Source organism: Oncorhynchus kisutch, linkage group LG22, assembly GCF_002021735.2.
Source record: "Oncorhynchus kisutch isolate 150728-3 linkage group LG22, Okis_V2, whole genome shotgun sequence".
Classification (NCBI taxonomy): domain Eukaryota; kingdom Metazoa; phylum Chordata; class Actinopteri; order Salmoniformes; family Salmonidae; genus Oncorhynchus; species Oncorhynchus kisutch.
Window position 1 is genome coordinate 18,071,664 of NC_034195.2, and position 15,327 is coordinate 18,086,990.

Below are 15,327 nucleotides of genomic sequence, written 5' to 3' on the forward strand. Positions count from 1 at the left end.
GTTGTGAAATAACCCTATAATGAAGATTAAACAAATCTTGTTTATAGGGCACTATTCAAGTAATACATTTGATAATATAAATTACTATTTATATTAGGTACTAACTATAAATAGGCTAACTATACAATTTTTTAAAACTTGTAATGCCATTTGGCAACATATGTTGATATATTTCGTTCATAATGATTTTTCGTTCGATATCAATGGTCATTTAGTTTTAGCAAACGAGGAAAATTGATTGTGCTATTCATCTTTAAGGAAACCATAATAAATTGAGCACTGGTAGAGTGGACTCTGAACAACTGGAGCGTCAGTACTGAATGAAATGGGTAATAGCGAGAGCCCTCCAGTGGATAATGTAGAAAATGACTTAAATTAAGGGCTCAATTGTACAATACTGTCCTTTTGTTTCGTGACATCAAGTCAATAACCCTCTATGAGTGATAATATGTGTGATTTAATAATCAGTTTATGACGTTATAATAGCAATCAGGCATGAATGAGGCCCACATCCTTGTATTTATTAATTAAAATGAACTTTAATTATTTCATAACATTTTCAAATCAGGTTTAAGGCAAAACTAGTGGTGTTTGACAATTACATATCAATTTGTTTTAGGCCTCCTTTGCCTTCTCCAAGGTATGATTTTCTGATAATTTCCCTTACACCCATTCCAATCCATAGTTCACTCGGTCTCAGTGGTATATTTCCTCAATAGTAACCCAGTGGTCTACGACCCCTCCTCCATACAGACTACATAAAGCCCATCACAAAACTACAGGATGTTATTTTGCTTTCATTTGAAGGAGGGAAAATGGAAGCAACAGTTACTCTTAAAAAGTACACCGTATAAATTAACTTAAGCCTCCTGTTAACATAGAAGTTGTACTCAATAGAAATATGTGGAATGTTTAAACGGTACAAAATGGAATGGTCTTTTGGCCCACCCAGCAACATCCTCAGTGGAGTCTTTCAGGTTTGTGGGTGGAGTCATTCTATCCCAACTCTAGGAATGGAAATGGACTGTGCTATACAGTACATCAATGTACACTATAAAGGCAGACAGCTTTACAAAAGTAAGCTCTCAGGGGCGACAGAGAGACACTCGCGAATGATAAGACCTCAAAGGAGAACGACGTTCCTTGATGGGTCTGTGTCTTTGGGGCTGCGACAATATGAATGTTTTTGGTCCGATTGCTAAACCCCAACAGCCCCCAAAGTCATTCATGTTCAGTCCAAATATTGCAAGGAGTGTTCGGTCCTTGCCCAGTATGTCTCCATAAGCTTGTGGACACACAATCCCCTTCTTCATGCTATCCACAGGGAGTTTGGGTCCTTAGACAAAGTGTTTTGTTCTCAACCTCTTTTGAACATGCTCCCTCTCATGGAGTCCCGTCCCGAGGCATCATTTCTTGGACAGGAATTTCATCTTATTTCCTGAAAATAAAAACAAGCAACAGAACCGGATCAAAATAACTTTGGCGTGAGTGACAACCTTTTCAAACATGGAGGAATGTAGTTTCACGAATGCAACACCTGTTATTCAGAGTGACTTGGTATATGGTGTATGTAGGTACTTGAGTGGATAGGATGTATGGGAGAGGATTTGGGACTTACCTAGACCCTTGAGGAACTTGTTGACCCCACGCTGTTCACTCCCTGGGAGAGAGTCCAGGTAATCTTGTGACCTCACCTCAAACAAACCTGGACAGACAGGTAATTATGCAAAATTGTCATAATTATGCATTTCAGACAGGCATACAGACTCCAAAAGCAGACGTATCTTATGGGAGTGCTCACAACCAGGCACTAACAAGATTCAAACGCTCTACTACCCATCTCCACACCTCTTAGACCCTGCCTGCGCTGCTCCCTCTCTGCCACAAACCCAGCGAACATCTGGGTCTCCATGAAGACCTCCAGGAACCTCTTCAGACTCTTGGAAGTGACAGCCTTGCGGAAGGCCTCGCGCTGAAAGCAGGACAGGGTGGGCGAGGAGGGGGCTCCAGACTCGTCCTCTCGATCCCCCCCGCCCATGAAGAGAGGGTAGTGGCCCACCATCTCCACGAAGAAACGTACAAAGGTCTCCGACACCACCGTGCTGAGGGAGCTCGAGTCTGGAGAGAGACAGATTCAACATGTTTCAACATGGCGGTCATGAGTAGGCATTTGGTAATTAACATATATCAACAGTCACATAGACCTCCGTCAAGCCTGTATTAGTCACAACATGACTTTTCTGCGAGAGGTGTTAATATAGTAGCACTGACTCACCGGTGGGCATCTCACTGGCCAGTTCCTTCCTCTTGTCCAGAATGTGTTCCAGAGCAGCCTGCAACTTGTGAGGCAGAATGGAGTCCTCGTCATCCAGCTGGAGGAGTGGAAAGACCGAGGTGTGAGAGGAAATGACGACCGTGTGCCATGAGCAGAGAGCTGTATCTACATCTATGGGTGTAGCCAATTATGTAAGAGACATACAGTATGTTCTTTGTCTGTTGCTATGGGTACCGTTGTTAGGGATGTATACCTGTCTGAGGAAGCGGCTGTTGCCGAGATCAACCACCAGGACCTGAGGAGAGAGCCGGATGTCATTTCCGTACAGTGTGGCAGCCTCAGCTCTTTCTCAGAGTAGACCCACAGAGATCATTGTTTATTGAGGAAAGGGATGAGGTTAGGGGTTCACACACACAGTGGGCTGGGCTCAGGGGCCTGGTCTCACCTCCTCGATGGGCAGCTCTTTGAGGCTGGGCAGAGAGCTGGATAGCAGACCCACGATGAAGGGGGTGGGGGTACATACTATGTCCAGCATGGAAGGGGGCAGCACAGGGATGTAGGTGTGCTGCCAGGTGAATGGGTAGAGTAGAGCCACCATCGCATGGCAGCACTGAGACAGAGTACTGCAGAGAGAGGGGCGAGAGGGAGGGAGAGAATAGGATGTCAACTGACAGAATAGAACAAGTTGTTATAACATTAATTCAAAACCTAACGGCAAAAATATGACTGTAGTGGTAGCCTACACATAGCCACGTAATAAGTCAGCGTGCTTTGTACTGTATTCAATGCAGTTCTATATTCCACCACAAGGTGGTAGTAGCAGATTCTTCAGCTATTATCAAGACTTGCTTTAGAACATAAAACTGAACATTGCACTTTGTAAAGCATGGCTTTTTGAGAACTTGTTCATGAATCATTAGGGGGCGTGATTTAACACTACAATATATATTGCGGGAGTGAATCCAGCGCCGTTAACTTAATGCCTCCAATGTGCGTGTCTGTTTCATTTAATTAAGTCAAAAACAAAAATCAGTGATTGTGAGGCCAAGTTTCCACTCATTTCAATGCAACAGTAGAACAATGTCACAGTGGAGCAACAATCTATTGTGGATTCACAAGCTTTTCCTGCTGGGTTTTCAGAAGCATTTAATGATGCAGAGTTTACACAGGTAGCCCAATTCAGATCTTTTTCCACTAACTAGGCTTTTGACCAATCAGATCAACTAAAGATCAGAATTGAGCTGCCTGTGTTAACAGCACCCAAGTGACAGGGAAATGCACATCCAAGAAAGACCCTGGAAATGCTTTATAGTCTATCTCAAGGCACCCGTCAATAGCAGGTGAGTAGTGGATGCTAGTGTGTCAAATCGGTTGCACACGGCAGTCTTAACGCTTTCACTTCTACACCAACCCTGTATCTGGCTTCCATGACATATTTCCAGAGAGAAATTATTGTTCCCTAGACGACTGTATAACACAACAGCATTCCTTCCTTAACACTCTTTCTCTGTCTATTCCAGGAGCCGTCTGTCTGTCTGTCTGTCTGTCTGTCTGTCTGTCTGTCTGTCTGTCTGTCTGTCTGTCTGTCACATCCTGTTCCCTCTCCTCTGCCTTTCACCTGAGCCCACTGGTCTCAAGTCGGTTTACTCATACAGAATAACAAAAAAAGGTAGCTAGATAAGTACTAAGTTGTACTGATCCATAGCTGACAGTATGTACTCAAAATACTTCGGTGACTGAAAGCGTGAGGCTGTGGTGCCCTGCAGCGTTTGTCTGTCATTTAAACTGTTTTTGTTGCTTTGTCTATAGTAGTGTATTAGTGTTTTATGTTGCATCGGATGACTGATTAGGCTATGGTAGAGCGACATGATGTGCATATAGTGGATTATTCTCCTACTTTGATTCATTTTGCTGGTACCTGAAACAGCATGCGAACTTCTGAGAAAGTCGGTGGGCACCACACATCTGCTATAGCTCTTTTACAATGTAATACCGCACGTTTGGGAGAATGGATCAAAGGGGACATACCTGCAGAGATGGTGAGACAAAACAACCCGGTGAAGGAGGAAAAGGAGGTGTGCGGCAGAGGTTGAGGAGGAACAAAACAACTACCCTGCTCAGTATCTATATGAATACAGGGAGGCCTGTGTGATGGCCTCTGAAACGGTGCCTGACTGAAGTCACCCCTGACGGATTCACCGGATTCACCTAATATGGGCAGAGAAGCTAGTGGTAAGGAGCACGGAGGCGGAGTCTGTTCTGATAAATGATAGAAAACTAGATTGTCAAGGGAAGAAAATATGCACTCCTGATAGAGAACTACTGTCATTGTCACTGCACCCCTTCTTCCTCCCCTGTAAATTCCACCCAGCTTTTTATAACAACTGTTTATATCTATCCAAGAGCAAACTGTCATTGCAGCAGACAAAATTTCAAACCTCACTCAAGAGCTTGATGCGATTTCCCCTGATGCGCCCAATTCATCATGGGGGATTTCAATAGCTGCACTCTCAACACACCGAGTACTTTCACCCAGTATGTGACTTGTCTAACAATCAGATCATTGGATTTGTTTTACGGCTCGGTCGCGAAAATGTATTCATCCTTGGCCAGACCTCCAGTGGGTGGATCAGATCATAACACTTTTCTACGAGCAACTTATAGACAGTTAGTCAAAAGGGGGCAGGCGGTGGAAAAACAGAACACAGGTGTGGGACAACGACAGTAGTGATCAACTGCAGGGATGCTTTGACTGTATCTCATTTAGTGGATTTGAAGAATCATCCGCTGACCTGAACGAGTTGACTAACGTAATATCTGACTATATTGAATTGTGTTTATTTGGCGATCCCCCACAAAAAACATGTAAGATATTTCTTAGCGTGCCACGGGTGACCAAATAATTGAAAGTGGTGCTTAACAAGAAGAAACAAGTGTTTTCCTCCGGGAATCCACTCGAAGAGGTAGAGAGAGAGGTGAACGAAGAGATTAAAAAGGCAAGATGCCAGTACAAGGATAAGGTGCAACAGATAATGTTACAGGGAGACTCTGCCCGGTTGGGCAAACGCCCCTTTCACAGCGAGGCAACGTATCGATCCCTGCCTGGATGAGAGGGTGTGCCCTCAACAGCCAATGAACTGAAGTTCTTCACTCGCTTTGCAACAGGGGGCGCCCTCGCTCCCCTGGCCTGTCTGGAGGAGGATGTCATGGCAACAGAGAGCGGGAATGTCATCGATGAGGAAGTCGTACAACGAGCATTCAAAAGCACTGGAGCACGAAAGAGCCAGGGGCCTGATAATGTAAGTGGTTGTGTCTTGAAACACTACCACTCAGCTGAGTGGTATCTTCTGCTCTATTTCAGCAGTTCCTGGAAAAAATTTATTGTTGTACCTGTTCCAAAAACCTCCCATCCATCTGCATCAAATGATTAGACCTGTCGCTCTTACCTCTCTTGATTAAATCTATTGAAAAGATCATCAAGGCATACATAAACCACCACCAGACACCTTCTTGACCCCCTCCAATTTGCAGTACTATACATACTGTATACAGACAGCTGCCGGAGCCGGTTCCCAGGGCGCCACCTGATCAAATATGCTGACGATACTGCTTTGGTCAGTCTTCTTGAAGGGGATGAATCCGAACACGGACCGTCTGAATGATTTTACTGTCTGGTCGGAGTCATCCATGTAATATTAAATACATCAAAAACAAAAGGACATGGTGATTGACCTTTGAAGGAACACTACCATGCACACACCATCACTGATATAAGGTGAGCCCATTGAAATAGTGGAGTACAAATACCTTGGGCTAGCCATTGACAACAAGCTGTCCTGGGATCAGTGTACTGACGCTATTTTGAAGGCCAACAGACTATTTCCTACGGAAACTGCACTTTAATGTTGATCTAACCATCATGGTTCTCTTTTATAAATCATTGAGAGCATTCTGTCCTACTGCTTGACCTGCTGGATTGGGAATATCAAGGTGGCACAGCAAGATAGTCAGGACTTGTGGAAAAATCATGGGTCAGCAACAGCAAGAACTGTCATCGCTCTACCTGGGCAGATCCCTCCAGAAGGTAAATATAATAGCGGTGGACACTTCCCATCCACTCCACCCTGAATTCCAGCTCCACCCTGAATTCCAGCTCCTTCCTTCTGGCCACAGGTACAGACTACCAAAGGTATTTTTTTTTTAACAAAATAAAATGGGGCCAAGTACTCTTTTATTCCAAATGCAATTCTGCAACTTAAAATGTTGGACTAATTACACTTAGCACATGCACTATGAAACTGCACTTACCCTGCCTATATGCTTGTAAATATCTTTGCTATTTATTTGACATTTTTAGATGTGATATGTTTTATGTCTGCTGCAAGATGAATTGCCTCTGAGGACATTAACGTTTTCTGAATCTGACACTGAGCAACACACATAGCCATTAGCCAGTCCATAAACAACCTCTAACCTTAGTTACTAGACTAGGCCGAATAGAGGCTAGGGCTTGTTTTGGGACGTGGCCACTTGGGCTAGGAATTTCTAGGGACCTCACATGATACGATATCATGATACTTAGGTGCCGATACAATACGTATGGAGGTTCTCACGATTCTATATGTATTGCGATTCAGTACTGCAATTTTATTTTGTTGTTCCAAACATATTGCTCTGTATAAGTCTGCAGTAGAGAGACAAAAGAGAACATGAGGAAATTAGTTTTGATCAGTCATTGGGGGGGATGCTGAAAAAACCTTGGAGAACAAGCTATAGGATGAAAAATAGCTGCGTTTTGCCGCAGGTACAGAAGACTAGCGCTAGCTGACGCTAACTAGCAACAACAAAAACACCTATGACAAATCGATACTTGGAGTCAAAGTAACTGTATAGATCCCCCATCACCAGTGGCCATAGAGCACACAGTAGTGTCCCACCTGAGTTTGTCAGCGGTGAAGAGGACCCTGCGCTCCAGCAGCAGAGAGGCGAAGACTCTGAGGAGCAGACGCAGCGACAGAGAGGAGAACAGACACTCAAAGTCCACATGCTCCAGACGAGAGTCAGACGGACGACACAGCTCTATCACCTGAGAAAGATGGAGAACGAGAGAGAGTGGGGGAGAGAGTGAGAAAGAGATGTATTTACATAAACACACAACACACAGGCTACTAACGTCACAAAACACACTTGCATACAGCACAGTGTACACACATTCAAAGTTTATAACGCACAAGATAAACACCTCAAGTCAATGACATTTTCAGTAAAGCCGAAGGCCACCTCCCATGGCCAGTGGTGGAATCGACTCTAGCCACCCCTACTCTGTAAAGTTATTCCCCCTCACCTCAGTGCCTGAGCCAGGCAGGAAGTTCTTCACAGTGATGGTTCTCCCCGGGGCGGGGAATGGAGCCTCCATGATGCCCCTCATGAAGGGCTGCACCAGGGCTGGAGAGATGGCCCTCCTCTTTTCCACCTCATCCAGGATCTAGGGGGAAGACGGCACACACATTCACAATGGAATAGGAAGTACACTATACCCTAAAGCACATTAACTTACGCAATTAAATATGGTATAGAAAGTACACTGAAGCTTATGCACTACAATACATTTAAGTAATGCTAGGACACAGCCCTTAGCCGTGGTATATTGACCATATACCACAAACCCCAGAGGTGCCTTATTGCTATTATGAACTGGTTACCAATGTAATTAAGAGCAGTAAAAATACATGTTGTGTCATACCCATGGTATATGGTCTGATATACCACAACTTTCAGCCAATCAGCATTTAGGGCTCGAACCACCCAGTTTATAATATATTGTATACACTCAAATATACTCAAGCAGCACGGGCAACTGCACACTCACATAACATAAGTACATGTAGGCTGACACATAAATCAGTGGCTCATTACAGGGGAGCCTATGCCAATATTCCACTGTGGTAACCACATCAGCTGGGGTTCACATGTGTCTTTGTGTACTGTGGCCAGGGCTGCAGCTTGAAAAGCTGCGGTGGGAAAGTGACAAACAGGGAGAGGGAGGGGCTCTGTGGGTACATGTGGGCTCCAGTTCCTCTCACTGTGTGTGGCCATACTCCCATTCTCCATATTTAATTGCGCAAGTTAATGTGGCCATACTGAACTGAAGGCTGGGAGTTTGGCCTGAACATGTGACCTGACCAGGAAAAACTCCAGGCAATATGTGTATAGTATACTGTACCTTAGAGAAGAGGTCGAAACAGCCCAGCCGGCTGACGATGCAGTAGACTTCTGGCAGCCTCCGGCTTTTACCACTGGGCTGTGGACCCAGAGCAGGACAGTGCAGGGAATGATAGGGCCCTCCAGTTTGAATTCATATCAACACAGGGATTTCCAATCACTATCATCACTCGGTGACACACACATGGAAGTGGATGTGGTGAAAATAACAAAAGTAGCCATTTGAGTAGCTTACCAGTAAACGACGGCAGTATCCGAACCGTCTGCTCCCGTCCTCACCAGTCAGGACGAAGGAGAAAGTTTCACTGGAAAATAAGATAATTCACACAGGTTGGAAACTATTCATATGTAAGAGCAATAAAACTGTTAAGAAATTGAATGAGTTGTGTGTTGAAAATAGAGCACTCAAACTCCTGTCTGTATTTCACAAAACAACCTCAGATTAGCCAGCCAACTTTGAAAAACGTACCTATTATTTACTTATTTAGACATTTGAAAAAAAATGGGTCACTGTCTGTGCACCATTTTAAAGTAATCTTATCTTATCAACTTTAAGAACGTCGAGGATAGTTCGATGTGTCGACAACTCATTGATCCTGTTTTAAGGAAAAATCCAACCACCCTGGTCATTTCTTGATATCAGTAAAAACCAATTACCCTCTACTTTGTTCTCCAGTCCTCCCCTCAGGGCAGACTTACTCTGCATAACCCACACAAAGACAGCTCCAGTCTGTCTGACAGGTGTGCATTGACCAACCCTGGCTCTCTGACAGGAACCGTGTCAGCCAGCTCAACGTCTCTGCCCTGCAGGTGTGTGTAATGGGGCTCTGACTGCATCCCAAATAGCACCTTGTTTCCTATATAGTGCACTATTTTTAACCAGAGCCCATTCAAACCTGGTCAAAAGTTGTGCACCAAATAGGGATAAGGATCCCATTTGGGATGCTGCCTCGGTCTACTTGAGCTAACATTCCAAAAGCCGGTACCCATAAAACATTTAGTAAAGGGTAATTATTACCTGTCTCCCACCAGAAACACAGTCACTTTTGGAAACAAAGTAGTGCTTGTGAGATTGACCTGGTCTTGGTACTATTGGGCAATGTGTGTCAGGAAGAAGTGACAGGTTGGTTCATAATACCTAAAGCACTTTATTAACAGCTCGCTAGCCTCCCATTCTTCATTTGTCAACATCTATGTGGGGTGGATGTGTGTGTGAGCAGCCTGACCTGGGGAAGTTGTCAACGGGGGCCCAGTCCTTAGCGTCAGGAAAACAGAACTGAGGAATGACCTTCAGTTGGTCTTCTGTTTCCCGCATGAACTTGAAGCTCCTCTCCAGCTGACACAGAGAATAAACAGGTTAGCTTCAATGCTATGGTCCCAGTCAACGGTTGACGCCTACTCATTCAAGGGTTTCTTTATTTTTAACTGTTTTCTACATTGTAGACATCAAAACTATAAAACTACCAACTATGAAACTATAAAATCACACACACACACACACACAATCATGTAGTAACCCCAAGAAAGTGTTCAAATCAAAATATATTTAATATTTGAGATTCTTCAGTAGCCACCCAAGGAAAGGAAGGCCTAGAGTTACCTCTGCTGCAAGGGATAAGTTCATTAGAGAGTTACCAGCCTCAGAAATTGCAGCCCAAATAAATGCTTTACAGAGTTCAAGTAACAGACACATCTCAACATCCACTGTTCAGAGGAGACTGCATGAAATCAGGCCTTCATGGTCAAATTGCTGCAAAGAAACCACTACTAAAGGACACCAATAAGAATCAATGGACCGGTGGAAATTGAGATTTTTGGTTCCAACCGCCGTGTCTTTGTGAGACGCAGAGTAGGTGAACGGATGATCTCTGATGTGTGGTTCCCACCGTGAAGCACGGAGGAGGAAGTGTGATGGGGTTTTGCTGGTGATACTGTCAGTGATTTATTTAGAACACGTAACCAGCATGGCTATCACAGCATTTTGCAGCAATACACCATCCCATCTGGTTTGGGCTTAGTGGGACTATAATTAGTTTTTCAACAGGACAATGACCCAACACACCTCCAGGCTGTGTAAGGGCTATTTGACCAAGAAGGAGAGTGATCGAGTGCTGCATCAGATGACCTGAACTCAATCGCCTGACCTCAACCCAATTGAGATGCAAAGCTGTCATCAAGGCAAAGGGTGGCTACTACTGAAGGCAAAGGGTGGCTACTACCGAATATAAAATATACACTGCTCAAAAAAATAAAGGGAACACTAAAATAACACATCCTAGATCTGAATGAATGAAATATTCTTATTAAATACTTTTTTCTTTACATAGTTGAATGTGCTGACAACAAAAATCACACAAAAATTATCAATGGAAATCAAATTTATCAACCCATGGAGGTCTGGATTTGGAGTCACACAAAATTAAAGTGGAAAACCACACTACAGGCTGATCCAACTTTGATGTAATGTCATTAAAACAAGTCAAAATGAGGCTCAGTAGTGTGTGTGGCCTCCACGTGCCTGTATGACCTCCCTACAACGCTTGGGCATGCTCCTGATGAGGTGGGGGATGGTCTCCTGAGGGATCTCCTCCCAGACCTGGACTAAAGCATCCGCCAACTCCTGGACAGTCTGTGGTGCAATGTAGCGTTGGTGGATGGAGCGAGACATGATGTCCCAGATGTGCTCAATTGGATTCAGGTCTGGGGAACGGGCGGGCCAGTCCATAGCTTCAATCCGTTCCTCTTGCAGGAACTGCTGACACACTCCAGCCACATGAGGTCTAGCATTGTCTTGCATTAGGAGGAACCCAGGGCCAACCGCACCAGCATATGGTCTCACAAGGGGTCTGAGGATCTCATCTCGGTACCTAATGGCAGTCAGGCTACCTCTGGCGAGCACATGGAGGGCTGTGCGGCCCCCCAAAGAAATGCCTCCCCACACCATGACTGACCCACCTCCAAACCGGTCATGCTGGAGGATGTTGCAGGCAGCAGAACGTTCTCCACGGCGTCTCCAGACTGTCACATGTGCTCAGTGTGAACCTGCTTTCATCTGTGAAGAGCACAGGGCGCCAGTGGCGAATTTGCCAATCTTGGTGTTCTCTGGCAAACGCCAAACGTCCTGCACGGTGTTGGACTGTAAGCACAACCCCCACTTGTGGACGTTGGGCCCTCATATCACCCTCCTGGAGTCTATTTCTGACCATTTGAGCAGACACATGCACATTTGTGGCCTGCTGGAGGTCATTTTGCAGGGCTCTGGCAGTGCTCCTCCTTGCACAAAGGCGGAGGTAGCGGTCCTGCTGCTGGGTTGTTGCCCTCCTACGGCCTCCTCCACGTCTCCTGATGTACTGGCCTGTCTCCTGGTAGCGCCTCCATGCTCTGGACACTACGCTGACAGACACAGCAAACCTTCTTGCCACATCTCGCATTGATGTGCCATCCTGGATGAGCTGCACTACCTGAGCCACTTGTGTGGGTTGTAGACTCCGTCTCATGCTACCACTAGAGTGAAAGCACCGCCAGCTTTCAAAAGTTACCAAATCATCAGCCAGGAAGCATAGGAACTGAGAAGTGGTCTGTGGTCCCCAACTGCAGAACCACTCCTTTATTGGGGGTGTCTTGCTAAATGCCTATAATTTCCACCTGTTGTCTATTCCATTTGCACAACAGCATGTCAAATTTATTGTCAATCAGTGTTGCTTCCTAAGTGGACAGTTTGATTTCACAGAAGTGTGAATTGACTTGGAGTTAAATTGTGTAGTTTAAGCGTTCCCTTTATGTATTTTGATTTGTTTAACACTGTCACGACTTCCGCCGAAGGCGTCGCCGACATTCTAGCCATCGCCGAAACATCTTTTCATTTTCCATTGGTTTTGTCTGGTCTTGTCTTCCATCACACCTGGTTCCAATTACATCAATTACATGTGTATTTAACACTCTGTTCCACCTCATGTCCTTGGCCGTAATTGTTTGTTGTAGTGCTTGTGCACGGTATGCTGGTATTTACCGGGTTTTGTTTGACCCATTTATTGTATTGTTCTGTTGACGGTGGTTTATGGTTATTCAACACAACCGTTGTAAATCCGTTTCCGCTCTCCTGTGCCTGACTTCTCTGCCGCCAGTAGCATCGCATTACAGAATTTACGGACCAATACTATGGAGTCAGCAGGAGCAGATACCCCAGGTATAGGGGTGGAGGAGCGCGTCTGGGAGCACGCAGCAATACGCCAACATCTTGGCACCGCCATGGACCTCGTTGTCCAGGCAATGGACCGCTGGGAGAGACAGGGAGTTTTTCCAGTGCCTCCACCAGCACAACCGGGGTCTCCACTGAGTGCCCCTCTTCATCCTGGTCCAAGTGTGATTCGTCTCTCCCTGACCCAGGAATACGATGGGAAGGCTGGCAACTGTCAGGGGTTCCTTCTACAACTGGACCTATACCCGGCCACCATCCACCCGGCTCATGCGAGGGTGTCCGCCCTCGTCTTGTGCCTCACCGGGAAAGCCCTGGAGTGGGCCAATGTCGTGTGGAGAGAGGGAGATGTGGCATTGCACCAGTTTGAGGAGTTCATCTGGTGGTTCCATCCCCCTGCACCCCCTCTCCGATACCTATTGAGCTGGGAGGCGCGGTGCGCAGGGAGACCGGAGGGGGTTCCAGCTTGTGCACCATCTGTGGACGCAGAGGTCACACTGCCGGTCGGTGCCGGGTTGGGTCCTCTGGGGATTGAGGCAGCAGGCAGAGCGCTCTGGCGTCACCCCAGGTGAGCCGGCACCATTCTCACGCAGAGCCCTCTGTTGCTCATACGTTTGTCTATGTCTCTTTTCCCTGCATTCCCAGCTCGTCGATTCAGGTGTTGTTTTTCACCCGTTTTGTGTTTACCCTTTCGAAGAGACCAGGCTCCCAGAACGTAAAGGCAGACGAATTGTCCCGGCTGTATGACACAGAGGAGCGGCCCATGGATCCCACTCCCATACTCCCCGCCTCCTGCCTGGTGGCACCGGTAGTGTGGGAGCTGGACATGGACATAGAGCAGGCGTTACATTACGTGAAGAGCCCGGTCCCGTCCAGTGTCCCGCTGGGCATCTGTATGTCCCGTCTGTCGTCCATGACCGGTTGATCTATTGGGCCCACACGTCACCCTCCTCTGGTCATCCTGGGACCGGTCGGACAGTGGAGGTACTGGTGGCCTACCTTGGATAAGGACGTGAGGGTTTATGTTTCCTCCTGCTTGGTGTGAGCCCAGTGTAAGGCTCCTAGGCACCTGCCCAGAGGTAAGCTACACCCCTTACCCGTTCCACAGCTGCCTTGGTTGCACCTGTTGGTGGATTTTCTGACTGACCTTCCACTCTCACAGGGTAACACCGCGATCTTGGTCATTGTGGATCGTTTCTCTAAGTCCTGTCGTCTCCTCCCTCTGCCCGGTCTCCCTACGGCCCTACCTACTGTGGAGGCCTTGTTTACACGTCTTCCGGCACTACTGGGTGCCTGAGGATATCTTGTCTGATTGGGGTCCCCAGTTCACGTCTAGGGTCTGGAAGGCGTTCATGGAACGTCTCGGGGTCTCGATCAGCCTTACTTCAGGGTTTCACCCCGAGAGTAATGGGCAGGTGGAGAGCGTGAACCAGGATGTGGGTAGGTTTCTGCAGTCCTATTGCCAGGACCGGCCGGGGGAGTGGGCTGCGTTTGTGACCTGGGCCGAGATGGCACAGAACTCGCTCCGCCACTCCTCCACTAACCTCTCTCCCTTTCAGTGCGTACTGGTGTACCAGCTGGTTCTGGTGCCTTGGCAGAGTCAGACCGAGGTTCCTGCGGTGGACGACTGGTTCAGGCGCGCGGATCAGACATGGGAAGCCATCCGTGTCCACTTCAGCAGGCCGTGAAGTGCCAAAAGAAGAATGCGGATCGCCACCGCAGTGGGACCGGGTCTGGCTCTCGTCCCGAAACCTGCCCCTCCGCCTGCCCAGAAGCTGGGTCCGTGGTTTGTGGGGCCATTTAAAGATGACGATACAACAATAAAGAGAAACAACGTATGGTTTTTTCATTGTATTATCTAAACCAGATCTATTGTGTTATATTCTCCTACATTCAATTCACATTTACACAAACTTCAGTGTTCTTTCAAATGGTACCAAGAATATGCATATTCTTGGTTCTGGGCCAGGCAGTTAGATTTGGGTATGTCTTCAGGCGGAAATTGAAAAAAGTGTGTGTGGGGGGGGGGGGTAGCTGTAAGAGGTTAATGTCCTGAGGAGAGTGAACGAGGTTTGTTATCGGTTACCGTATTAACCCCTCGTTCCATGTATCTCTCCTCAGGCCGGTGGGGGCTGGCCCGCTCCAGGAGTCTGAAATGCAAGAGGTTCTTCCCTCTGGACATCAGGGGGGCCCCGGCTTACTCCGTTCACTCCATACTGGATTCGAGGCATAGGGCAAGGGGCCTTCAGTATCTCGTGGAGTGGGAGGGGTACGGTCCGGAGGAGAGGTGCTGGGTTCCGGTCAAGGGCGTGTTGGACGTTCAATGCTGCAGGAGTTCCGTCTTCGTCTGGATCACCCGGTGTCGATGCGCAGCTTGAGCCGCACGTCAACGGGTTTGGGGGGGGGGGGGGTTGGGGGGCGGCGTTCGACGTCACAGACCTTCTAGCCATCGCCGATCCACTTTTCATTTTCCATTGCTTTTGTCTTAACCCTCTGTTCCCCCCCATGTCCTTGGACGTAATTATTTGTTGTAGTGCTTGTGCATTTATTGTATTATTCTGTTGACGGTGGTTTATGGTTATTAAACAACCGTTGTAAATCAGTTTCCGCTCTCCTGCGCCTGAATTCTCTGCCG

The 15,327-nt window shown here is 46.9% G+C and overlaps 1 protein-coding gene across 1 annotated transcript in view; it reads right to left on the minus strand.

Annotated features, from left to right (window-relative positions):
* Nucleotides 1-519: 519 nt before the first annotated feature.
* Nucleotides 520-15,327, minus strand: part of si:dkey-82f1.1 (DENN domain-containing protein 2A) — a 40,258-nt gene continuing 25,450 nt past the window's right edge. Inside the window, exons 10-20 of the mRNA XM_020455622.2 lie at nucleotides 9,724-9,833; nucleotides 8,733-8,802; nucleotides 8,499-8,576; nucleotides 7,620-7,760; nucleotides 7,213-7,361; nucleotides 2,721-2,898; nucleotides 2,529-2,570; nucleotides 2,276-2,372; nucleotides 1,849-2,118; nucleotides 1,619-1,705; nucleotides 520-1,438 (exon numbers count right to left, since the gene is read on the minus strand). Of these exons, the coding sequence (XP_020311211.1) occupies nucleotides 1,407-1,438; nucleotides 1,619-1,705; nucleotides 1,849-2,118; nucleotides 2,276-2,372; nucleotides 2,529-2,570; nucleotides 2,721-2,898; nucleotides 7,213-7,361; nucleotides 7,620-7,760; nucleotides 8,499-8,576; nucleotides 8,733-8,802; nucleotides 9,724-9,833 (1,254 nt within the window). The 3' untranslated portion in view covers nucleotides 520-1,406. The remainder of the gene's footprint in view (nucleotides 1,439-1,618; nucleotides 1,706-1,848; nucleotides 2,119-2,275; nucleotides 2,373-2,528; nucleotides 2,571-2,720; nucleotides 2,899-7,212; nucleotides 7,362-7,619; nucleotides 7,761-8,498; nucleotides 8,577-8,732; nucleotides 8,803-9,723; nucleotides 9,834-15,327) is intronic.